The 21,259-nt window shown below is 46.8% G+C and overlaps 1 protein-coding gene across 5 annotated transcripts in view; it reads right to left on the bottom strand.

The window, feature by feature from the left end:
* COL12A1 (collagen type XII alpha 1 chain) overlaps positions 1-5,446 on the bottom strand; it is a 117,063-nt gene extending 111,617 nt beyond the window's left edge. For 3 of the 5 annotated variants that reach the window (XM_061207422.1, XM_061207420.1, XM_061207423.1), the window contains exons 1-2: positions 5,032-5,446; positions 1,968-2,075 (exon numbers count right to left, since the gene is read on the bottom strand). In XM_061207422.1, coding sequence (XP_061063405.1) covers positions 1,968-2,040 — 73 coding nt within the window. In that variant the 5' untranslated portion in view covers positions 2,041-2,075; positions 5,032-5,446. Of the gene's footprint in view, positions 1-1,967; positions 2,230-5,031 lie in introns of those variants that run through there. The other 2 variants (XM_061207424.1, XM_061207421.1) reach the window with 2 other exon arrangements.
* Between the last annotated feature and the right edge of the window lie 15,813 nt (positions 5,447-21,259).

Raw genomic sequence — 21,259 nt, forward strand, 5'->3', positions numbered from 1 at the left:
ACCAGAAGATTTTAAGTTACATATGTGGCTTGCATTTGTGGCTCACAATCTATTTCTTTTGACAGGGCCAAACTAGAATAAGGCCCCCTCCAAATAATAAATCTTACAAAAAGATCATTATTAAACGCTGGCCTAAGGGGGTGAGAGACAAGAAGAGAAACAGCTTAAGAAAGCAAAAGAAAGAGCGGTATAATGTGGAAATAAATACAAATCTAAAAGATAAATTATGGGAAATACGGAAACAATCAGTAATGTAGAGAGTAAAATGTTCTTTTCAACTGCACTTTGCTAACCAGCCATTATCCAATTCAGAACTGATTTTTTTCCATTTACATCATTTCCAACCCAATTCTGGTCCTAAGAATTCTCAACCCTTTCTGCTTTTCAAATAACTATTTTCTTAATGAGCAATAAATATGCCACTTTAGTGAATTATCTAAAAATATCTTTAGTAGGGCTTCCAGAAGTTCCTCAAGTGAAATTCCTTCCTAACAACGACACAGAAAGGAACATTAAAGGCAATCTCATCTGAATATTACCTCACAGAGGCCACTCTGAAAGCCTCTACATTCATAAAGTATTAATCAGATAAGAAGAGCCAGCAAGTTTCCCTCACTTTTCTGAACAAGCCGTACATTTTGAAGACTCTCTGCTTTGCCCAGTCTTAGTTTTTTGTACCTGCAGTCTCGAACTAGAGAATCAAACACAATAGAAAGTTTTTGAAAATCTCAGTGTGGTCATGAAACAGCTCTACTTCCCCACAGCCTCTAAGAAACACAAACCCCCCCACCTTACCCCCCTTCCACACTGACCCACACAGAAGTATTGCTCTTCTCCCTTAATTTCATCGGGGGCATTTCTGCATTGGAAAAAAGTATACATTTTTAAGATGTCTTTTATGGTATTACCCTATTTACCTTGCAGAACAATAAATCTAGTTTATCAGGTCTCCAACGATAACTGAGAGGACACAGAAGCCCCTCTTGGGTCAATATACAGAAAGGGCTTGTTCCGCGAATGCTGAGAAAGGAAGGCATCAAGTGCACACCGCAGCAAGCCTAAAACAGGGTTAAAACTCTAGCAGAAGTCCTTCGTTTTCCAAGGGCTGGAGCGTACTGAGCCGTTTTGCAGACCCTGAGGCCCTGAGACCCATCTCCGAGCCTCTGACCGACTCCGCACTCAGGTCTGGAGCTGAGGGAAGGAGGGAGGGGTAGGTGGTGCCCGGCTTGCCAGGCGCCCGCTAGCTTCCTAGCTTGAGAACCTTGGCCCGGACCCAACCTGTTCGCGTGGGGCTGGGCCTGGGCTTGGGCCACGGGTCTCGTAGCCCAGCGAACCAAACAGAGACAGCGGCGACCTCGGGCCGCGAGAACACACGCCGCGTCCCGGATCCCTGCTGGCCCACCAGCCCCGGGGCGGTTGGGCTGCTACCTCATTTGCCTGCACCGCCCGCCTAGCCGACTGGACTCCCCACAGAACACACAGACGCGCGGAGCCGGCGCTGTTGGAGTCTTTTATTGCGTGCTGTCACCGAGGTCGCAGTCCCGAGCCAGGTGCTACCCAGCCACGCGCACGAGCGAGCGCGCCCGCGCTCCGGGGCTCCTGGGGACCCCCCGGAGGGGTTCGTTCCGCAGAGCTGGGTGCAGCCGTCGCCCCCTCCCGGACGGCGGGTCCTCTCGGAAGGCGGCCGTGTCGGTGGCAGTGTGGACAGCACACCGCAGAGACCAGAGCGAGGAGGGCACACAGCACTGTACAGAACGGCTTAAGCAGAATACGGAAGAGCGGGACCTGAGAGCTGGGAGGTGGACAGACCTCAGAGAAGGGGGCGTTTCTCCGAAGGAGAGAAACCCCGGGAGAAAACACGAAGCACAGGGAGAAACAGAGCAAGCAACAGAGACAAGAAAGATCTGCTTCCTTCCTTTCTAGAGTTCTGCATGGTCACGGGGGAGAAGGAGGGAAGAGCCTTTTACCTTCTGCCTCAATGGAAGACAGGAGCAGGGCCGCGCCCAGGGCGGCGAGCGCTGGGGGAAGCCTGGTCCGCATGCTCGGCCTCGGGGCTCACAGCCGCATGAAGGGATCTGCGGGAGGAAGCAGTGACGGCATCAGAACCGGGTCCGGGCAGGCCGGGAGCCAGGTTAGAACTGGAGCCTGGACCCGGGCCAGGACCCGACCAGATCTGCCGTAATGACCATAGGGCCCATAGGGGCCTATAATGGCCTATTGTGAAGCAGTGTAAGTCAAGTTCATCTGCAGCAGTTTAATCACGGCACTAAGCGGGAGTTCAAGTTTAAAGAAGGTCCTGTTTTCCTGGAGGCTGGTCCTGCTTAACATCCGGGGTGAAGGCCTTACCACGCCCCACATAACTCCATCCCCCTGGGTCATGGCTAATTCAGAGGTCATCTTCTCCCTGACTCAACCAAATGCCTCTTCCAGCTGGGGTTTTTATTTGGCCAGCCGTTGTTTCCTAGCTGCTGAACTCTTTAGGTAACGGTACTTTAGTGGTCTCAGGGTAATTTGGAAAAGTATAATAAACCTCTTTTACTCTCTTTTTGCTTCATTTTGTTCTGCCTACAAATATGCAGCTCTTGAAGGTCTGACATGGATTATACAGAAATATGTACGGACCAAGAGAAACTTGACCCCCCTGCTAGCTATGTTGTCTTCACAGCTGATAAATCTTTTACTCAAGATGAGGAAAAAAAAACAACTCTAAAATACATAATAAAAAGGGAAAGGCAATAGAAGAAAGCAAAGCACGCTTTCCTGTTTTCCCAAGACATTTTTTAATAAAATTCTCAGTAATAATTAATCTTCTCATTTAACTGTTCATTTATTCCAGAAGATTACCGGTTTATATGCTCAGGAGGAGAATACATTCTACACTGATTTTTCCTGATTCTGTAACTAGGTTATTAATTCTTTAAAGACAAATAGTCTTATTCGTCTTTTGTGGTTCCCAGCACACAGTAGGTGCCTAACCCATGTCAGTAGAAGGAAATCTTCCCAAATATTCTAAGGTCCAATTCAGAGACAAAAGCTACTAGCAATGAACTTAAAAGTGGGAGGCTGCCAGAAGCAAAACATAAAAAGAGAATTGATTCTGAGGTACATAAATGATTGTAAGGCAACACACCAGGCCTCGTGAAAAACGAAGTCATGCTTGGGAATCCAAAAATGAGCCAAAGGTCGAGCCCTCTTTGAGAAAAGAAACTGACAACCTCCAACCATGTCTTTCCAAATTATTGGCACAATGTATCAGGGCAGCTTTCCTGGGCCTGAGTGTAAATTGCATTTTAAATGTCTGATGAACAGGCGTGCCAAATTGCCCGGAGCACCTTTTTATGAAGCCAAGATTAAACTTTTGTCGCTGCTCTGGGGATCCAAGAACTCGAGCGATTTCTTTCTTCCCAATTAACAACTGTTTGACATTTCTAACCCTTTTCTACATCAGTGAAAAGCACGAGGTGAGACTGGCCCATTGTCCCGTCATCTGGCCTTAACTTTGCTATAATAATTTCCAACTCAGTTGGCAGTCATGCTCGAGAAAAGTTAAAGACTGACAGTCGACCCACCAAAAAACCGTGTGCCGCTTTTTTTTTTTTTTAACCTCTGCACTAGCTACAAAAACCTGAGTAGTGGAAGGGCTATCGCCTGGGTCTAGAGCGCCACCTATCGGCTACCTGACTCAGCGGCACAAGGAATCATGTCTCGGGGTTATCTGAACATAGAATCAGTTCAGCCAGCCAGCCAGGCATTCCACCCATATGTTAAAAAAAAAAAAAAAAGTTTTCTCTCCTTTTAGCCAAAATATTTATATGAATGTTTAGCAGCATTTCATTGAGCACGCTCAGACATAAAATCTGAAAGCGGCCGCCCCTACGTGGCAGCGAGGATTCCCTCACTTCACCCTCATGAATGAATATGAGTCAATTGCGGGGGTGGGGAAAGGGGTAGGAGACTTACGGGATTCATCTCCTCCTGCCAACTCGTCCCCTCCCCCCTCTGCGCTGGAAAAGGCCAATTCCTTTAACTCCCTTGTCAAGTTAAAAAAGGAAATTACACCCTCACCCCTACCCCGCGGGGTGCCTCCAGATCCCCTGCGCGTACCCACAGCGACCTTGACATTCGTTACCCAAGGACCGAGTTTAGCGCTCATTTCCTTTCTTGCCCCGTCCCTCCCCGGCGTTCCAGCACACTTCAGCGTTCCACCACATAATCCGGGGTGAGTTGGGGGGAAAGGGGTCCCGGAAAGCCCCGAAAGGACCACCGGCGGGTCCCTGCGGGTGCCTGATTTGGTGTACCTCTTCTGCTCCCTGGCTACAGCCCCCGCTCCGTAAATAACTCTCTGATCCCTACCCTCTTTGGATGTGGGAAGGAAACTCCCCCCAGAGGTTCCACGACCCTGAGTAGGGCGTCCACCTATGCACTGAGGGGGAGAGGTCGGGGGAGGGAGCCGTCTCCAGAAGCTGGATAAAGTCGGCCAAAGCTGAGTCCCCGAGAGCTGAACTGACCCACCATGTGGGATGCTTTGAAAAGCAGAGGAAGGAGCCAGATCACTCGCCCGGGAGTCTGTCTCCGGATGCCACACACACCGACGCAGCCTCGACGAGGGGCAGAGCCCTCCGCCGGCTCTGCAAAGAATTCCGCACCGTGCATCGCTGAAACACCTTCCCTGCGCGCGTGCGGCCCCGCGGCAGCCGCGAGGCCCTGAGGGACCCCAGGAGCCGGCGCGCCCTGCATCAATTTTCAACGAAGCCTCTATAGACGAAATCCCTCCACATTCTGGAACATCGAACGGGGTGCTTTACGCGCGCACAGCCTCCCTGCATCAGCTCTTCAGAAAACCCACAATTCTCTCCCCCTCAATGACTCAAACGAATCACAAAAAGCTCAGAATACCCGGCAGATCTCAGGCACAGGTCCAAACGGTCCCCGCTCGGGCTCCTTAGTGGCTTAGAACCGAGCAAGGAAGAGGCTAGAAGCAAGTTTCCCTAGTTATCTTTGGAAGGGACGAGGTGACGGGGCCGGACCGACCTGAGGCGGTGGTGACCGAGGTGGCGGCGGCGATAGCGGCTTCCCGGCGTCGTAGAGGCCGGCCCTCGGTGTGGCCCGCGCACGCCCGGGCAATCGGCGCTGCGCTCCGGGCGCACCTGGCGGCTGCCCGGAGGTGGGCAGCGGCAGGGCCACCGGGGCGGAGGAGGAGGAGAAGGAGGATCCCGGGCGGAGAGGCGGGCGCCGCAGGACAGGCGGAGACGGCCCGGGACCGCAGCTGCCGGCGCGCGGACGCGTCTGGAGCGGCTCGCCCTCGTCGAGTGGGAAGAGGCTCCGCGCCGCAGGCTACTTAATAGAGGGCTGTTCCCAGCTCTCAGTTTACTCGGTTACGAAACGCCTGAGAAGGTGGACGGCTGCCACGGGGTGATGTATGCTCCTCCGGCGGTGAAGGAGGTCTACTTTTGGGAACGTGTGCATACTTCGAGCATTCCTTCTGCGTGAGGTGGCGATCGCCGTAGTAGCAGTGCCCCGCCGGGGAGGAGGGAGGGGGCAGGGAAGGGGGAGGAGGAAGCGGGGAGGGGGACAGCCGCAGCCGGGTTCACTGCCAAGGGAATCCGCTCACTCCTCCGCTTGGGGCGGGCTGGGGAGCTCGGGTTTCCCTATCCGTGCGATTTTCTTTAACAAATTTATTTTTCTAAATTAAGAACGATGGGAGGGAAGTCAGCGACTCTCGTTTTCAGAACTGCAAGGATGTGACTGACCCCACCCCATCATAGCCCCATCCCCCATCATCACCACCTACACCTTCCTCCCCTTCCGTCCTGGGTGCACTTAAAACCGATTTACAGGGTTTCCATTAACTAACTGTCTGCGCACGCGGCACGCCTTCTGTCTTTTTCAATCTGCGGCGATTGGAAACCCGGATGGTCGCCTGCGCGGGGCTCAGAGAGGGGATGGCTTTCCCAGTCCTGTCTTTCTCCCCTGGGGCTTCGGGACGGAACTGGGAAGCTTAACTGGAGCCAAGAGAGAGGGCAAGGAACGCTAGGAAACCTAGGGATCCTCAGAATTGGAAGCCGCTCAGGAGTTACATCCACCGTAGAAATGTCTCACTTGGGCCAGAGCAAAACTTGGTCGCGAGTCGAGGCTTCGGAAGGAAAGCTCTGCCCTTAAAACGCCCCGGGGTCAAGGCAACTAAGGGGAGTCAGTTTCCCCCCGCCCCGCGCTGCTGGGAGCTGGAGGCCAAACGCGGGGCTGACGTTCTGCCAGCACCTTCTCGAGGTCTTGTCTCCCCTCCTCGCTCTGCTCCACCTCTTGGCCCTCAGAGCGGAGCCTGGCACTAAGGGTTGCCAAATCGTACTCGACGCACGGGGGGAAGCGCGGGGATCTTACACTGTGGCATCAGAAAAGCGCTTTGGGAAAGGTTCGGATTGCACACGTCTGTGCGCTCAGCACAAGTTCTGCACCTTTTGGCCTCTTGGAGCCCAGGGGTTACTCCCACAAGTTTAAGCCACTGGGGATGGAGGAGGGGGCCGGAGGGGAACGCAGGAGCGGCGTCCCTGGAATTCACCGCCCGCAACAGAGGAGGAGGTCGTGTGTCCAGTGTAAACTTCTTTTCCCTATTTGATCTGACATCTGCTAACCTGGCCTTCCCTTCACCAGGCGCGATAGCCTACGAACTTGCCTTTAGAATGATGACAAGAACTTGCAGGGCCGATGGTCCCCTGCACTCCGCCCCACGCACAGGCTGCTCCAGCGAAAGCCGGCGGAAGCCTGGGAGAAGACTGCAGGGAGAGAATGGAGGAAAATGGGAATCGCCACCTCTGCACATTCCCCGAGTACACACGGCCCACTCGAAGTCTAGCTGGGAGCTCACACAAAGAGCCCACACACGCACGATGCATAGGCCTTTTCCCCTTCAAACTCACCCCCTGGTGCTCCGGGCGTGAATAACACGACGGGCACACCCCAGCGCGCGGTGATCACCGGGGTAGCAGCCCTTCACCTGCACTCTCACTCCACTCCCCTCTCACGGACGCACGTAGGCGGGTGGCAGCCTCGGGGACAGAGCGTGGAGCAAACAAGTCCCGGCGGCCGCCGTCCGGGCACCCAGCAGGGCTGCGCCGCGGCCTGGAACCGCCACGGACTCCCCTGGGAAATACGGACTCCCCAGGGAAATCCACACTCCCGTCTAGAGAAGGAAAACTGCTTGCACGTCAGCCCAAGCTGGCTGAAGTTTGCATTTCGCCCAGGTGGGCGTGTGTGTGTGTGTGTGTGTGTGTGTGTGTGTGCGCGCGCGCGCGCGCGCGCTTTTTCTTTATGTACTTTTAAAAAAAAAATTGTGATGGCGGTGTTGACTAGGAAGCAACTTAACTCTGGGTGTTGATATTCTTGGTTTAAAAAAAGAGTTCTCCCCTGCTGATTTGACTCAGAGCCGCAAATGCATCTGTCAGCCCGGGCGGGAGTCCAGCAGTCGGCCACCCTCCGGGGAGCAGAGGGCAGAAGCGGGCTTCCCCTTCCCGAGGCTGGAGGCCGCAGACTGGGTGGGAGAGGCGTCCGCCCCCAGAGGACGCGCACTGCGCCGCTCTCCAACCCCGCGCGGCGGCCGGGGACCCACGTGGCCAGCCTCTTTTGCTCAAAGCATTCTCGTCCGCATGCTTAGATTTAATGCATTTGAAAATAGTTGCTGCGAAGAAGTGTAGGTAACGTTAAACCACCGGCCCCCAAAGCACTCCCTCACTCGGAAAAAAGATCATACGGAAAACTTCCAGAGCATGACGAGGGGAGAAGGGAGGGGACACCGCCGTCGGGAAGTACACGGACGCACATCCACAAACACACGCACAGCCACATCCCAGGGGACACGAGTGCAACTCAAACGTATCCAAAGGTGCGCCGGCGTGGGCGGGGTTCCTCCCAGCGTGCGGTCTGCACTGTTTGACCTCAGGGGGCCCTTCCGCTGGGCTCCCAGTTTGGTACGCGGACAAACGAGTAAAAATGCACTAACATGTATAAAGTAGATAACTAATAAGAACCTGCTGTATAAAAAATACATTAAAAAAGATTTTTTAAAAAAGTGTAAACCGTCTTCCAATCTGTGCCCTTCAGTAGTGCGTCCAACTCTTCATGCCCCTGGGAACCCGTTAGTATTTGCAACAAATTGATGATATTTATCGACTGAGGCAGAGCTGGTTGGATTTATTCAGTTTGGGGGTTTTTTTTCTGTGGCTTTTACTCCTCAGGCTACATCCCGGGATCTCCCTCGCCTCCCTCTCCCGGTCCAGGGCTCCCACCTCTTCTCCCTCCGACTCCTGGGTTCCCGGCGGGTCCGGAGCTTCAGGATTTCTTGTCCGACAGCGCGATCTAGCGGTCAGCGCGGTCCCTGGCGTCGGAGGTCAAAGTTACAGAACGTAGAGGCTGGAAGTTGACGGGTTGAGGTTGAGTTTTTGGAAGATGTGTCATCCATGTATCTGACTCCCAGGATTGACTGAGAAGCGACAGGATGGAGGAACGAGTGTGGAGGTGACATAAGCTTCCTGTGTGCCCATCAATTAGCCGCCCATAGATATGCTTGCCCCAAGGCTGCTGCGAGGTTCTGGTTAGGTGTAGACAAAGGAAGAGGTGCTAATTTCAGGAAGAAGTGCAGCTTACAGCACCGCCCTTAACTTCTCAAAAAGCAAAAGCGGCCTCTTCGTTGATTTGCTTGGCGTTAGGACAGCCAGCGTTCCTGGCAACAGGATAGTATTGTTTCCATCGCAAATTCTTGCTGATTTCCTTTGTGGGAAAGAGAAACCTGGGCTCAGCGAGTACGGATGGTCCAGCTCTTAGGGCTGTGCGCGGGCCGCCCCCAGAGTGAGCTTTAAGGGTCTTGGTGAAGAAAGCCCTCACAATCCCTTTGAGATAAGGGTGTGAAGGAGGAGGCAGAGAGGCAGTGACAGCAGGAGTGAGGGACAAGGTATCTGGTATCCTGTTCTTCAGGTCCCCGTTCTCTAGGCAAGTTAAATCACACTTCCCAGAACCTTCCATGTGTCTGTACAGAGCCAAGCTCAGAGCGGTGGATATAAAGATAACCACACAGGGGCCTCGCCCTCAGAACTCTATCTCACAACACCTGGGGTACCTGAAGCAACTTCACGTTGGGCCCACTCAAATCCCCCAAGAGATTCTGCCTCCAAAATGTTTTCCCGTGAAGAGTGAGACGCGGCAGACCACTATCCGCTCTGCACTAGCAAAGCTGAGGACTCGGAGACCAAAGGAATCCCTGCAGGAGGGGAGAGGGAAGCCGTGCCCGCCTGCCTTCCTGAAAGCTTCTGCTTCCTCACAAAGGTCTATTTCAGGGAAGCCCACAGGCTTGGTGTCACTTCGCCCAGACCTCTCAACTGCACTGACACATCCTCCCCTATCAGAGTGTGAGCAGCTCTGGAGCAGAAAACAGTAACGCACCGTGTTCATCCTACTACACAAGGTGACTCAGCCTCGCGTGACCTCAGAAAGTTGTGGTTGCATGGGAAGCTATGAAGCTGCAAAACACAGTGCATCCGAATACAATATCTGCTTAGGATGAACCCTTTAGATTTAATGAAAGTCAAGGGCTGCTGGGAGTGGATTATTCAGTTAGCTCTGAACTCCTTAAGCAAAGTGAAAAAGATAGAAGAAAATAGATTCACTTAAGAGTTCAGAAAGCAACCCTCTGCCACTTCCTCTTTCATTTCCGTAAGATTCAACACTGTTCAAGTCATCCTTACACCGCAGGGCACTGGGAATCTATTTAGTTTGTAACTATCAAAGTAGCAGAAGGTCCAGAATTTCTAGCCAGGCCACTGCGCTGTGTGTCACCAGTGGGTTTGTGTACACTGACACTGGGGATTGTGTGCTTGACATACACTTTCAGGTTGGTGGAAAATGTGAAAAACCATAGGAACCCATTCTTCAAGATTTGGTCTTGGCCTTCAAACTCACGGCATAGTAGACTGAAACGCAGTGATGATGAAACCATAGTCAAAAGAAAGGTTTCACTGGTCTCATTTGGAGCTCCTGTGTAGGATGAAGTGTAACCAGACCAAGGCTCCACTTGATAATGCATTTTATACACTTACGAATTCATTCAGCTACGTGTATGGTGCACAGACACCCAGGTAGTCAAAGCAGACAAGAGCTCAGATTTGGGGAGCTCCTGAATGTGGAATGCGCCCTCTGGTGGAGAGGAGGAGAAGGGCGGCCGTTGTCTGATCAGACTCAGGGCTTAATCATTTTACCTTGAGCTTTCATTCAGCAATTGCTGTTATTCTAGTCATGATGTTCACTAGGAAAGGTGGGAGAGTTTTTTCCTAAAGACAAATCAAAATAATTCCTGTCCATAAAAACTTCAGTGTAGTAACAGAGACTAGAAATAAGCATAAGCAAGAGTCAAATGTTTCAAGAGAGGTCTGGAGACTGTGTAGTTGGAAGCTGAAAAACCAATATGAAAAATAATTTGGGTGGAAAAACATGGTATAGAGGAACAAGATAAATGACATCGCAGGAAGCAATCAGCTCAATCCACGATTCAGAACATTCCACAAGAAAAAAGATTTTTTTGCACAAACCAATCTCTCTGTAAACCCATCTTTCCACAAACCAATGACAAAAGAGGAGGGAAAGAGTAGATTGTTATGAAAAAGTATTTAGGAGCTACTACAACCAAATAATAACAATAACAATGATAATGATAGTCATCAAGAAATGTGAAGGGTCTGGAATTTTATCCTACTTGCAGGCTAACAAGCTACCCTGCTGCAGTTTCATGGCTGCTGGCAGACAACCCAAGGAACCAGAGACAAAGGACTATATTACTCACAGCAGCAGCCAGAGTATCGTGCTTTGCACAGTTCCCTAAGCCCCAATTCCCACAGGGTGATGCAGAGGGGACCAGCGACCTTGCATTCACAGTGGCTGCATTACAGGACCCAAATCTGAGCGTGGGGAACCCAAGTCTTTCCCAAGGGCAGTAAGCTTGCCTGACTTTTGCCTTGAAAAGAGACATTATATTTGTTATATTGGACAGTAAACAAACTTGCCCTTTGCTCTTCCAAGGCTGCTAGTGTACAAACACCCTAGAAGAGCTCATCTGAAACAAAAGCAGCCTGTGTCTCTGCTCAAAAGACACACAGACACAGGACAGACCCACAGAGAAACGTCTCAGCAGTAAGAATGGTTGGGAGTTCACGGAAGGGAGAAAGCACTGTGTCAAGATGGCCCCTGAAGCATTTCTGGAGGAGGGAGACTTGAAAGGCCTAGAACTAAGCATTCCAAACACCAGCTTCAGAATGAGAAGATGAAAAATTAGCAAAGGACAGGAAATCTCTTGGGCAATAGACAAAGCCGAGTTGTTTTAGCAGAAAGTTTGTGAACACAACTGGAATGGCAGTGAAGCGTGGAAGTAGCTGTGATTCTGGAATTTAATCCTTTAAATATAATCATTTACAGAGTGTATTCCAGACCCTGCACAAAACATTTTCTACTTATTAGTTCATGGAATCTGATTTTTCTCTCTATGCTATAGGGGAGAAATTGAGGCTCAGAGGAGTCTAGTGATTTGCTAGTCAATTTTGGAACCAGGATCTGAATTCAGCTCTCTGACATCTAAGCCTATGGTCTTTCTATTATATTAGAATAAGTACTTGTTAAAAGAATGATTGAAAAAATCTCGTTGTAAAAAAGCCTAATCTGGCAATGGAGCTCATAGTAACTTGCTGGGAAGACAGCCTCAAGCCAGGAGACTGGGGGAGAGGGCATGCCGAAGTCCAGGTAGAAGATGCAGAGGGTCCGTATCAAGGTGCTCACAGCAGTGGCCAGCAAAGAGGAAGATGACTGGCTGTAGGAAGTAAGGATGGGAAGATATCTTAAGATGACCAAGCAAAGTCGGATGGCTGGAAGAATGATGATGCCATGGAGAAAATTAGGGAAGTGAGGCAGGCAAGCTAGCTCTAGGAGGATAGGACACACAGCTTTATTTTTTTATTTATTTATTTATTTTTATTGATTGATTGACTGCTATGTTGGGTCTTTGTTTCTGTGCTACGGCTTTCTCTAGTTGCGGCAAGCAGGGGCCACTCTTCATCGCGGTGCGCGGGCCTCTCACTATCGGGGCCCCTCTTGTTGCGGAGCACAGGTTCCAGACGCGCAGGCTCAGTAGTTGTGGCTCACGGGCCTAGTTGCTCCGCAGCATGTGGGATCTTCCCAGACCAGGGCTCGAACCCGTGTCCCCTGCATTGGCAGGCGGATTCTCAACCACTGCGCCACCGGGGAAGCCCGACACACAGCTTTAGATGTGCCTTCTATATGATCAAAATCCTTGTGGGTTTTTTCCTAATAAAGTTTATTCGTAGCTTTCTATTATATTAATAACTATTATATAATTTCTATTATATTAATAAATTATTAAAATTTTTAATATATTAAAAATAGTATCTCAGATTCTTTTTTTAAATATTTATTGGAGTATAATTGCTTTACAATGTTGTGTTAGGTTCTACTGTACAGCAAAGTGAATCAGCTATACGTATACATATATCCCCTTTTTTGGATTTCCTTCCCATTTAGGTCACCACAGAGCATTGAGTAGAGTTCCCTGTGCTATACAGTAGGTTCTCATTAGTTATCTATTTCATAAATAGTATCAATAGTGTATATATGTCAATCCCAATCTCCCAATTCATCCCACCCCCCCCTTCCCCTTTGGTATCCATACGTTTGTTCTCTACGTCTGTGTCTCTATTTCTGCTTTGTAAATAAGATTGTCTATACCAATTTTTTCAGGTTCCACATATATGCGTTAATATACGATACTTGTTTTTCTCTTTCTGACTTACTTCATTCTGTATGACAGTCTCTAGGTCCATCTACATCTCTACAAATGACCTCAGATTCAAATATGGATTTATTTTTTTAAGACAGAGGTGTATTCGTGTCTCTTTTTTTCAGGATTTTGCAAACTGTGAAAAACTACTAGAGTCACATTTGCACTCTCTGAGACAGGCAGTTATTCAAAGGGAAAATGATGGCGTTGTTTGGCCTTGGCCTCCTGCAAGCTTATTCATGGGTGGCTAAATACATAACACTGCATGTAATACAAAAGCATCTGGAAAATGCTTAAACAATTTCTCCATCCTCCCCCTGTCTATCTGCTGCCCGAGTGTTGGACTCGTCTAGATGAAAGTACATAAAGTTCTCATTCATTGCTTAAGTTGAGAAAATAATCACCTCAAACTCTCGCATATGGCCTAGTTTTTCCTTTTTAAAAAAAAGGGTGGTTTTATTTATTGAATGGCTTCTTTTCTTGCAATTTTGGGGGTTTTTTTCTGGTAGCAACAGCTTTGGAACAAAACCACAAACTGCTCCCAAAATAAAAGATTATGATCTCTGGTGTTAGGAACACTGAAGGCTGTGTTCGTAACAGGGACGTAATTAGAAAACCAAGGATTGCGGATCACGTTTATCTTTTTATTACCACATTTTCAAAATGAAGTCCTAGGCCCTTACTATTTTGATTATGATCTATGAAAATGAAGTTGCAACGTCTGGTATTGCATTTTCCAGCAGTGCCTGATACTGTTTCCGATTTTCACACTGGAGCTGAGGTGAGGGTCTCAGCAAGTCAATAATGGGCTTTCACAGTGTGGCCACGGTGTGGACCTGGCTCAGCCATATTCCTCCCACTGCTGTCCTACTGCAAGGTCACCATGTGGCTTGAGGTGGCCCTGGAGGGTCTAAGCCAATGGAGGTCCCAAGCCTGCCTGCACAAAAAGTCACGTGGCGAGACTGACCAATTTCTGTCAATTTCTGTACTGATGCCTGAGCACCGCCCTCGCACCAGTTAAACCGGATCCAGGCTGGCGCGGGCGTCTGTATGCTTTTGAAGCTGCCTGGATAATTCTGATGGCCGATGAGGGTTGACACGTGCCCGTCTAAGCCAAGCCCCCTTTGTGTTAAGGAAATGCTGGGAACCCAGCTGCCAGTGGAAGATGGAGAGTCCTCACCTAGAACCGGCAGGTAAGGAGGACCAACCACCCATAGGGCTGGTCCCCAAATCCGTGGTCCAAGGGGGTGTTTAAATTTGGGTTCAGTGTTGGCAGCAGCAGTTAGGAAAAGTATTATGAGAAAACCAGCAAACTGAGGGAAAGTGTATTGGCCAGAGCTGGCAAGTGGGGCAGCGAATCAGACCCAGCCCCTCCAGCTTCCCAAGTCTCCACAATGTCCACCTCCACGTCACACCTGCAGGGACCCTGGCTCATTGTTGTCAGTGGCTCAAAAGTCTAAATCAGACAAAAACAAGGTCCAGTGTCATTTGCCGAAGGACACTCGAGATTCAAGATGCTATTTATCTCTTGTTCTTACTGATGCTGATGTTAAAGTAGATGTCCCAAGGTGAGAAATTTCTGTTTTATTTCTTCTGATGAAAATACTGGTAATGTTTTTTACTGTATCTGTACTCAACAATCTAAAATATGGCACAAAATAAACCTATCTATGAAACAGAAACAGAATCAGGGACATAGACAATAGACTTGTGGTTGCCAAGAGGGAGGGGTGTGGGAGAGAGATGGATTGGGAGGTTGGGGTTAGCAGATGCAAACCGGTATATCTAGGATGGATAAACAACACAGTCCTACTGTAGAGCACAGGGAACTATATTCAATGTCCTGTGATAAACCATAATGGAAAAGAATATGAAAAAGAATGTATATAGATGTATAATTGAGTCACTCTGCTGTACAGCAGAAATTAATACATTATAAATCAACTATACTTCAGTTTAAAAAAAATAAATATTTGTACTCAACAGATTAGTTGAATAATTTTAGAGAAAGACATGAAACTGTATGGTGGGTGGGTCTCAGCTCATGATGACGGGATTATCACAGAGTGATGGGAGCAAAGCGATCTTAGAAATCATGCAACCCGCTCCCTCATTTCACATTTGCAAAACCTGGGAACCAGAGCAGCTGAGTGGCCGGCTCAAGGTCATGTTTGTATCAGCTTCTCAGTGGCGCCAGGACTAGAATCCAGGTGCCAAATGCCTGGTTGGTCTTCTTTCCACTCTTCTGGGTACCCTATTCCTGGGCATGTCGTTAATTTTGCAAAACATGTTGGGACTCATCGCCTCACTGTCTCAAGGATGGGCTGGACTAGAGCAGTGGAAGGCTCCCTGCCACCTATCACGACATATCTGCATCTGCAATCCTTTAAAGTTAAAGCAAAACAAAACTTGCCACAAATAGGCAGTACATATGCAACGAGATGTGCCTGGCCCACTCAATGCTTAGCAGTACAGCGGACAGAGCTGCTAAGAAGGAGACCAGACGCCTGGGGCCATGAGTTCTGCTCCCAGAGCAAGAAGGGGCGGTAGCTCCCTCCTTGATGCAGACACTAAAGCAGCATCCGAGCAGCCTGCGTGTGTTCTGAGGGCAGGTGAAGATACAGACCAGCGCAGTGACCCGTGTCCTGTGACAGGAAATGTCTGCTTTCTTCCCGAGAAAGATTCTCCTCTGGGATCCCGTGAGAACTTTGCTGCACCCACTTTTTAAAAAAAAGTTTTTAATGATGTATGGTTGATTTACAATATCATGTTAGTTTCAGGTGTACAGCACAGCGATTCTTTTTATATATATGTGTATATATATATTATTCTTCAGACTCTCTTCCCTTAGAGATTATTACAAAATATTGAGTATAGTTCCCCATGCTCTACAGTAGGTCCTTGTTGCTTATCTATTTTATGTATAGTAGTCTGTATTTTATGTATAATTGTCTGTATATGTTAATCCCAACCTCCTAATTTATCCCTCCCTCCACACCCCTTTCCCCTTTGGTAACCATAAGTTTGTTTTCTATGTCTGTGAGTCTCTTTACAACTGGCATTCTATTGCATCAGAGGGGTTCCGCTGCTGGCAGCAGAAAACAGAAAAAGCAGGGACTAAAACACTCATGAAAGCAAGAAGGAGGCAGTCCACAGCTGATACAGTGGATTTGCTCCATGAACTCTTCAGATACCCGGGCTCCTTCCATCTTATGACTCCACGGATGAGTTCTCTGTTTCAAGGTATATACATACAAGACATGACATACAATTTTAGCAAGAAGGAAAAAGCAAAGGGCAAAATAAGGTGTGGGGTGGTCACATGGTGATCTGTGTGGTCTTCTGAGGAAGCTTCCCACAAGCTGCTCTTTGATGACTGTGATTCTATCTCATTGGCCAGAACTTAGTCACGTGGTCATATCTAGCTGCAAAGGAGCTTGACAATGTAGTTTATTCTGGCCGTCCAGGTGCCCATCTAAAACTCTAAGGTTCTATTATTATGGAAGAAGGAGAGGAGAGAACAGGGGGGTGACCACTGATAGATAGCAATCCAGTGGTAAATGTCCACTTTCTGTGGACATTCGATGTCCGTAGAAAGTGGGCACTCGGTAGCTAATAAGTAAGCTAGGCCAAGCCCTATCCAAGGCGTCATAAAGTCCTGGTTACTGATATCAGATTTAACAAGACCATATTCAAACTGTGGACTCATGCCACTCAGTCTGGAGAACTAGCTGCAAAGTACAGAGGAATCCCCTTTGCACTATTGTCTTCAGAAATTCCTTAACTCCTGCTAAGTCCTGGCCCGCACACTTAGCATAATTTGGAGACTGGCTTTACTTGAAAGCAAAACCATCCTGTGAGCTAGACAGTCTATGGAAACAGCAGGTCCCCAGAGAACAATGAGGCCATGGAATCATCATTGGTGACATCACTGCACAGACATGTGTTTTCCCCAGCGAGTCATTTACTCCATTAAAAGTTCATTTCATCTTTCCTCTCATAGAGGGCATTGAAAGGATTACATGACATCGTTTTTACAAACATTATTCTGGAACACAAAAAAAGGCAAAACATAATGCAGTTATAAATAGAAAAGGAATATAGGAAATTTTCCAGGAAAATGTAGTCATTTTATAAATGACCATGACTTAGCTTCTCCTGTAAAAAGATGCTGTGTTTGTCTTAGAGACAAGAGAAAAGGCACAGAAGGATGCCTGTATCCCTCAGAAATTAAGAAGGCTCCTTCTAGCATCTCAGATCAGTCTGTATCCCACTGCAGGTTGATTGAAATGTAATTTGAGTGTTCTCTGACGGATCACAGAACCCGAAACTGAAGGGCGTGGCCCAGTCGTGTCTCAGACCTCACGGTTTTGTTTTCTGGGTCTGAGATGGGCTGGAGTGGAAAGAAATTTATGAAAGTGCCACCAACTGCCTACTATAAAGTGTGTAGGATGTTTCAAAGGGGCAGGAAAAGAGATTAATCTGTGAGGAGACACCATTGATATTGTAGGTAGGGGGTAAAAGTCAAAAGAAGGTTCAACAGAAGAGAATTAACGGAGGGAAAGCAGTTTAAAAAACTGACCAAATAAAAGACACTCACGAAGCAGAAAGTGCACTTAGGGTTAGGCTTCCCGTGCATCTCCATGCAATGTCCACAACAACTGTCATTCAGTGCAGATGCAGCTAATGTTATTTCCTCAGCACCCCAGATGAAAACAAAGAAATGTGATGTTTAAATAGGAGGCTACAGGCTGCATGATTTGCTTAAAGCCACATGACTAGAAAGTGGCACCGCTGGTTCTCAAACCCAGTTCTACTGACAGTTCCTGCCCCAGCCTCCTTCCTGCCTGGTTGTTGGTCTGGTTGTTGGTGGTTTGTCCTGTCTCTCCCTCATGGTGGCATCCCACTTCCCGTCTTTGCCTCGTCCGTGGACTCAGACTCTCCATTCTCGGAATGGCTCTCACCACCCAACTCTTAGTTAGGCCTTTGGAAAATGATCCTGATAAACCCTGATGGAGTGATCCTGTCAGATCAGCTTCTTGGGGACTCTGAATTCGAACGAATTTGGCAGGAAACATGACACTGCAAAGAAGGAATTTCAAGTATCGCTCACTAAAACAGTGGAGGAATTATTTGGGGAGGAATCGGTCTGATTCAATATCTTTCTACTCTGGCAACCAAAAAAGCTAGACCTCAGCACATCTATCCATCTACTTTGACACACTGGTTTTTTTTTTTTTCCATAACTTAGTAATATCTTACAACTATAAAACCGAAAATCTAGTACAAGTATGGTTCTGATATTTATTTTCAAAGCCCTAGTGAACTGAAAACTGCATACACTGCCAGTAGAAATGTAAATTGGTACAGTTGCCTTGGGGAAAGTTAGCATTTTATTATTATAAACAGACACTTACTGTATGACCCAGAAATCCCTATCCTATGTATTTAGCCAAGAGAAATGAAAATATATGTCCATATAAAGACCTATGTGTGAATGTTTATAGCAGCCTTACCCATCACAGTAAAAAACTGAAAACAACTATAATATCATCTAGTGGATAAACACACTTAGACCATGCATACAAGGGATATTACTTAGATACAAAAACGAATAAACTACTGAAATTGGCAACATGGATGGATCTCAAACTCATTAGATTAGACCCAGTGAAAAAAAGTCAGACACAAAGGGATACAAACTACATATGATTTCATTTATATGACAGTATAGCTAGCAAACTATAGAGACAGAAATCAGAACAGTGATTTCCAGAGGCTGGGGGCAGGGGTGGGGGACTGACTGCAAAGGAGCAAAGGGATCTTTTGGGGGGCGAAGGAAGTGCTCTACATCATAATGGTGGTGTGGTGTTGGAGATTTTTTGAATCTCAGATCTGAGAAAAATATGTTTAAAAAAAGAATTTATTGCATATTTGCCATAAGTCATGCACTTTGCTGGGATCTAGGAATACAGAGATGAAAGACCTGGTCCATGACTTTAAGGAGTTTATAATCCAATGGAGAAAAGAGGGGAGCAAACCATGACACTGAGTAACAAGTGCATTGGTAGAGACATGCAGAGCATGTCAGTGAGACATACTAAAATGTGACTTGTTCTTTCCAAGGAAGTGGTAGATGATCTTGAGAATCCAGAAAACCAAGTTCATAAATAAACAGGACTGTTACATAGTAAGAACAAGAATCCTTGGCTTTAGCATCATGATCTGTTAATTCCTCAGTGACTCAAGGATCAACACAGGCTTTACTGATTGTTCCATTTCTAATATCTACTATTTTACTACTTCGTGTCCTGTTTACTTCAATTCGTTGATTTAATAGCTTGACTTCAACTTTCTTCTTCCTATTGTTTTCACCTTTAAAAAAAAGTTAAGCGCACAGAAAATCTGGTTGACTGTCATACTGCATCACTGAGGGACATCCAGGAATCATTTAGCATGGTGTGTTACTTCATGGTACGAAAGTCCCTTCCCAAAGAGGCAACAAAAACAGTACAATCTGATGATCTAAGTAAAGCATATACATAGTCTCATAAAGCAGGTTACTGCATGTTACCCCACAATACTTCCATATCTATTCCATTGGCCAGAACTTAGTCACATGGCCATGCCTAGCGGGAAGGGATGATGGGAAATGTAGTCTTTATTCCAAGAAGTCGTGAGCCAGCTGCTAGTAATGGAAAGGATGGGTAGTGTAGGATAACCAGTAGTCCCTGGATCAAAGATGAGATTCCCTTTATCCCTCAGAATACTGGGGTCTTCAAGATAATGCATTTTCTAGTTAAAACATGAACTCTACAATAATTGTCAAAATTTTCTTCTGATTGGGAGCTATTTGTTTTTTCACCTAGTATTACCCTGAAGCTTCACAGATTACTTTATGAAACTCTAAGGACAGTGCCTGGCGCAGAGTAGGTGCTAGACAAATATTAGCTGTTACAGCCATGGTCTCTCGGTCAGGAGGTCATAGAATCTTATAGCCGCAAAAGAGAGAATTTAGTCTAATCCTCTCCCCTCCCTCACCCCTCACGCAGATGTTCGCATACAGTCCTGGTAGCCTAGTTTAAAAAAAAGAGGCGGATTTGGTAGAACAGTGCTCCACGAAAGCAAATAGCACTTAATAATGTATTTATAAAATGAGAAAAATGTCTTTTGCAGAGTTGTGTTTTCCTTTAAAAATATTTTATTTTCCATTAAATTCCACCTCATAGGCCTTCCTTAAAGCTTCCATGGCAGGTTGGTTGTCAGATACACCTGGTTAGTTCTGCCTCTATCAACTGCAACTTTGTGTGTGAATTCTTACTGCACTTGCAAAGGTTAAAATTTGTATTCCTGTACAAGATAGTGCCAAAACTCTCCAAATAAAAAGTTCTTCTTGGGACTTCCCTGGTGGTCCAGTGGGTAAGACTCTGCGTTCCCAGTGCAGGGGGCCCGGGTTCGATCCCTGGTCGGGGAACTAGATTCTGTAGATTCTGCATGCATGCCGCAACTAAGACCCGCGCGGCCTAAATAAATAAATAATTAATAAATAAATAAATATTTTTTTAAAAACAGTTTGTTCCCTTTTTTTAAAAAAAAGTTCTTCTTATATATATTTTCTAATTATTAATTTATTATAATCAGGCACATTTGCTAATAAATTGGCTACATTCTTGGTAACAAAACAAAACTGAGGGACTTCCCCGTTGGTCCAGTGATTGAGACTCTGCGCTCCCAACACAGCAAGGGGGCCACAAAAAAAAAAAAAAAAAAAAATTACAGTTGCCTTTTCCAGTTATCTGGTAGCCATTGAAGGCCTTTCCCAAATTTGCATGTCAATATATCAAAGAGAATTGGCTTTCTTTTTATAAAATCAGGCTTTCATTTCCAAGAATGTCACTGAAAACTGGGCAAGAAAATACAAAAAATTTTCAGCTTTCTGTATATCTTTTCCTAGGAACCAAGCTCAAAAATGACATTTTGTTGTATACACTCATGTTCTATTTTGGCAGACATTATCTGATGGCTAATTTTACAAGATAGACCTGAGAAAACCTAGATAAGATTGTTGATCTATTATTTTTATTTTATTAGAAAGCATCCTGGGTAATTTCCATAGCATCAGAATGACCTGGCGGAGGCGGGGAGAGGAATAACTACATATTTCCATTAATTGCAATGTAATAACAAAAACTAGCACGGACATTTCCATTATTTTTCTTTTTTTAGGAAATTAAATAGAAAACAGCATTGCAATTTACTTAAGGACTAACTGTTTTGAGAACTGAATGTATAATTAGGCCAAAGACTAATCACATGAATTATTATACGAAGGAAACAAATTTGCCTCCAAACAACCTTAAAAAGGAGTCAATCCAACAGATCTTGGATCATATTCTTTAGGAAACTAATTTATCTTCTGGGAACACAGAGCAAAAA

The sequence above is a fragment of the Eubalaena glacialis genome, chromosome 12 (genome assembly GCF_028564815.1).
Source record: "Eubalaena glacialis isolate mEubGla1 chromosome 12, mEubGla1.1.hap2.+ XY, whole genome shotgun sequence".
NCBI classification, from domain to species: domain Eukaryota; kingdom Metazoa; phylum Chordata; class Mammalia; order Artiodactyla; family Balaenidae; genus Eubalaena; species Eubalaena glacialis.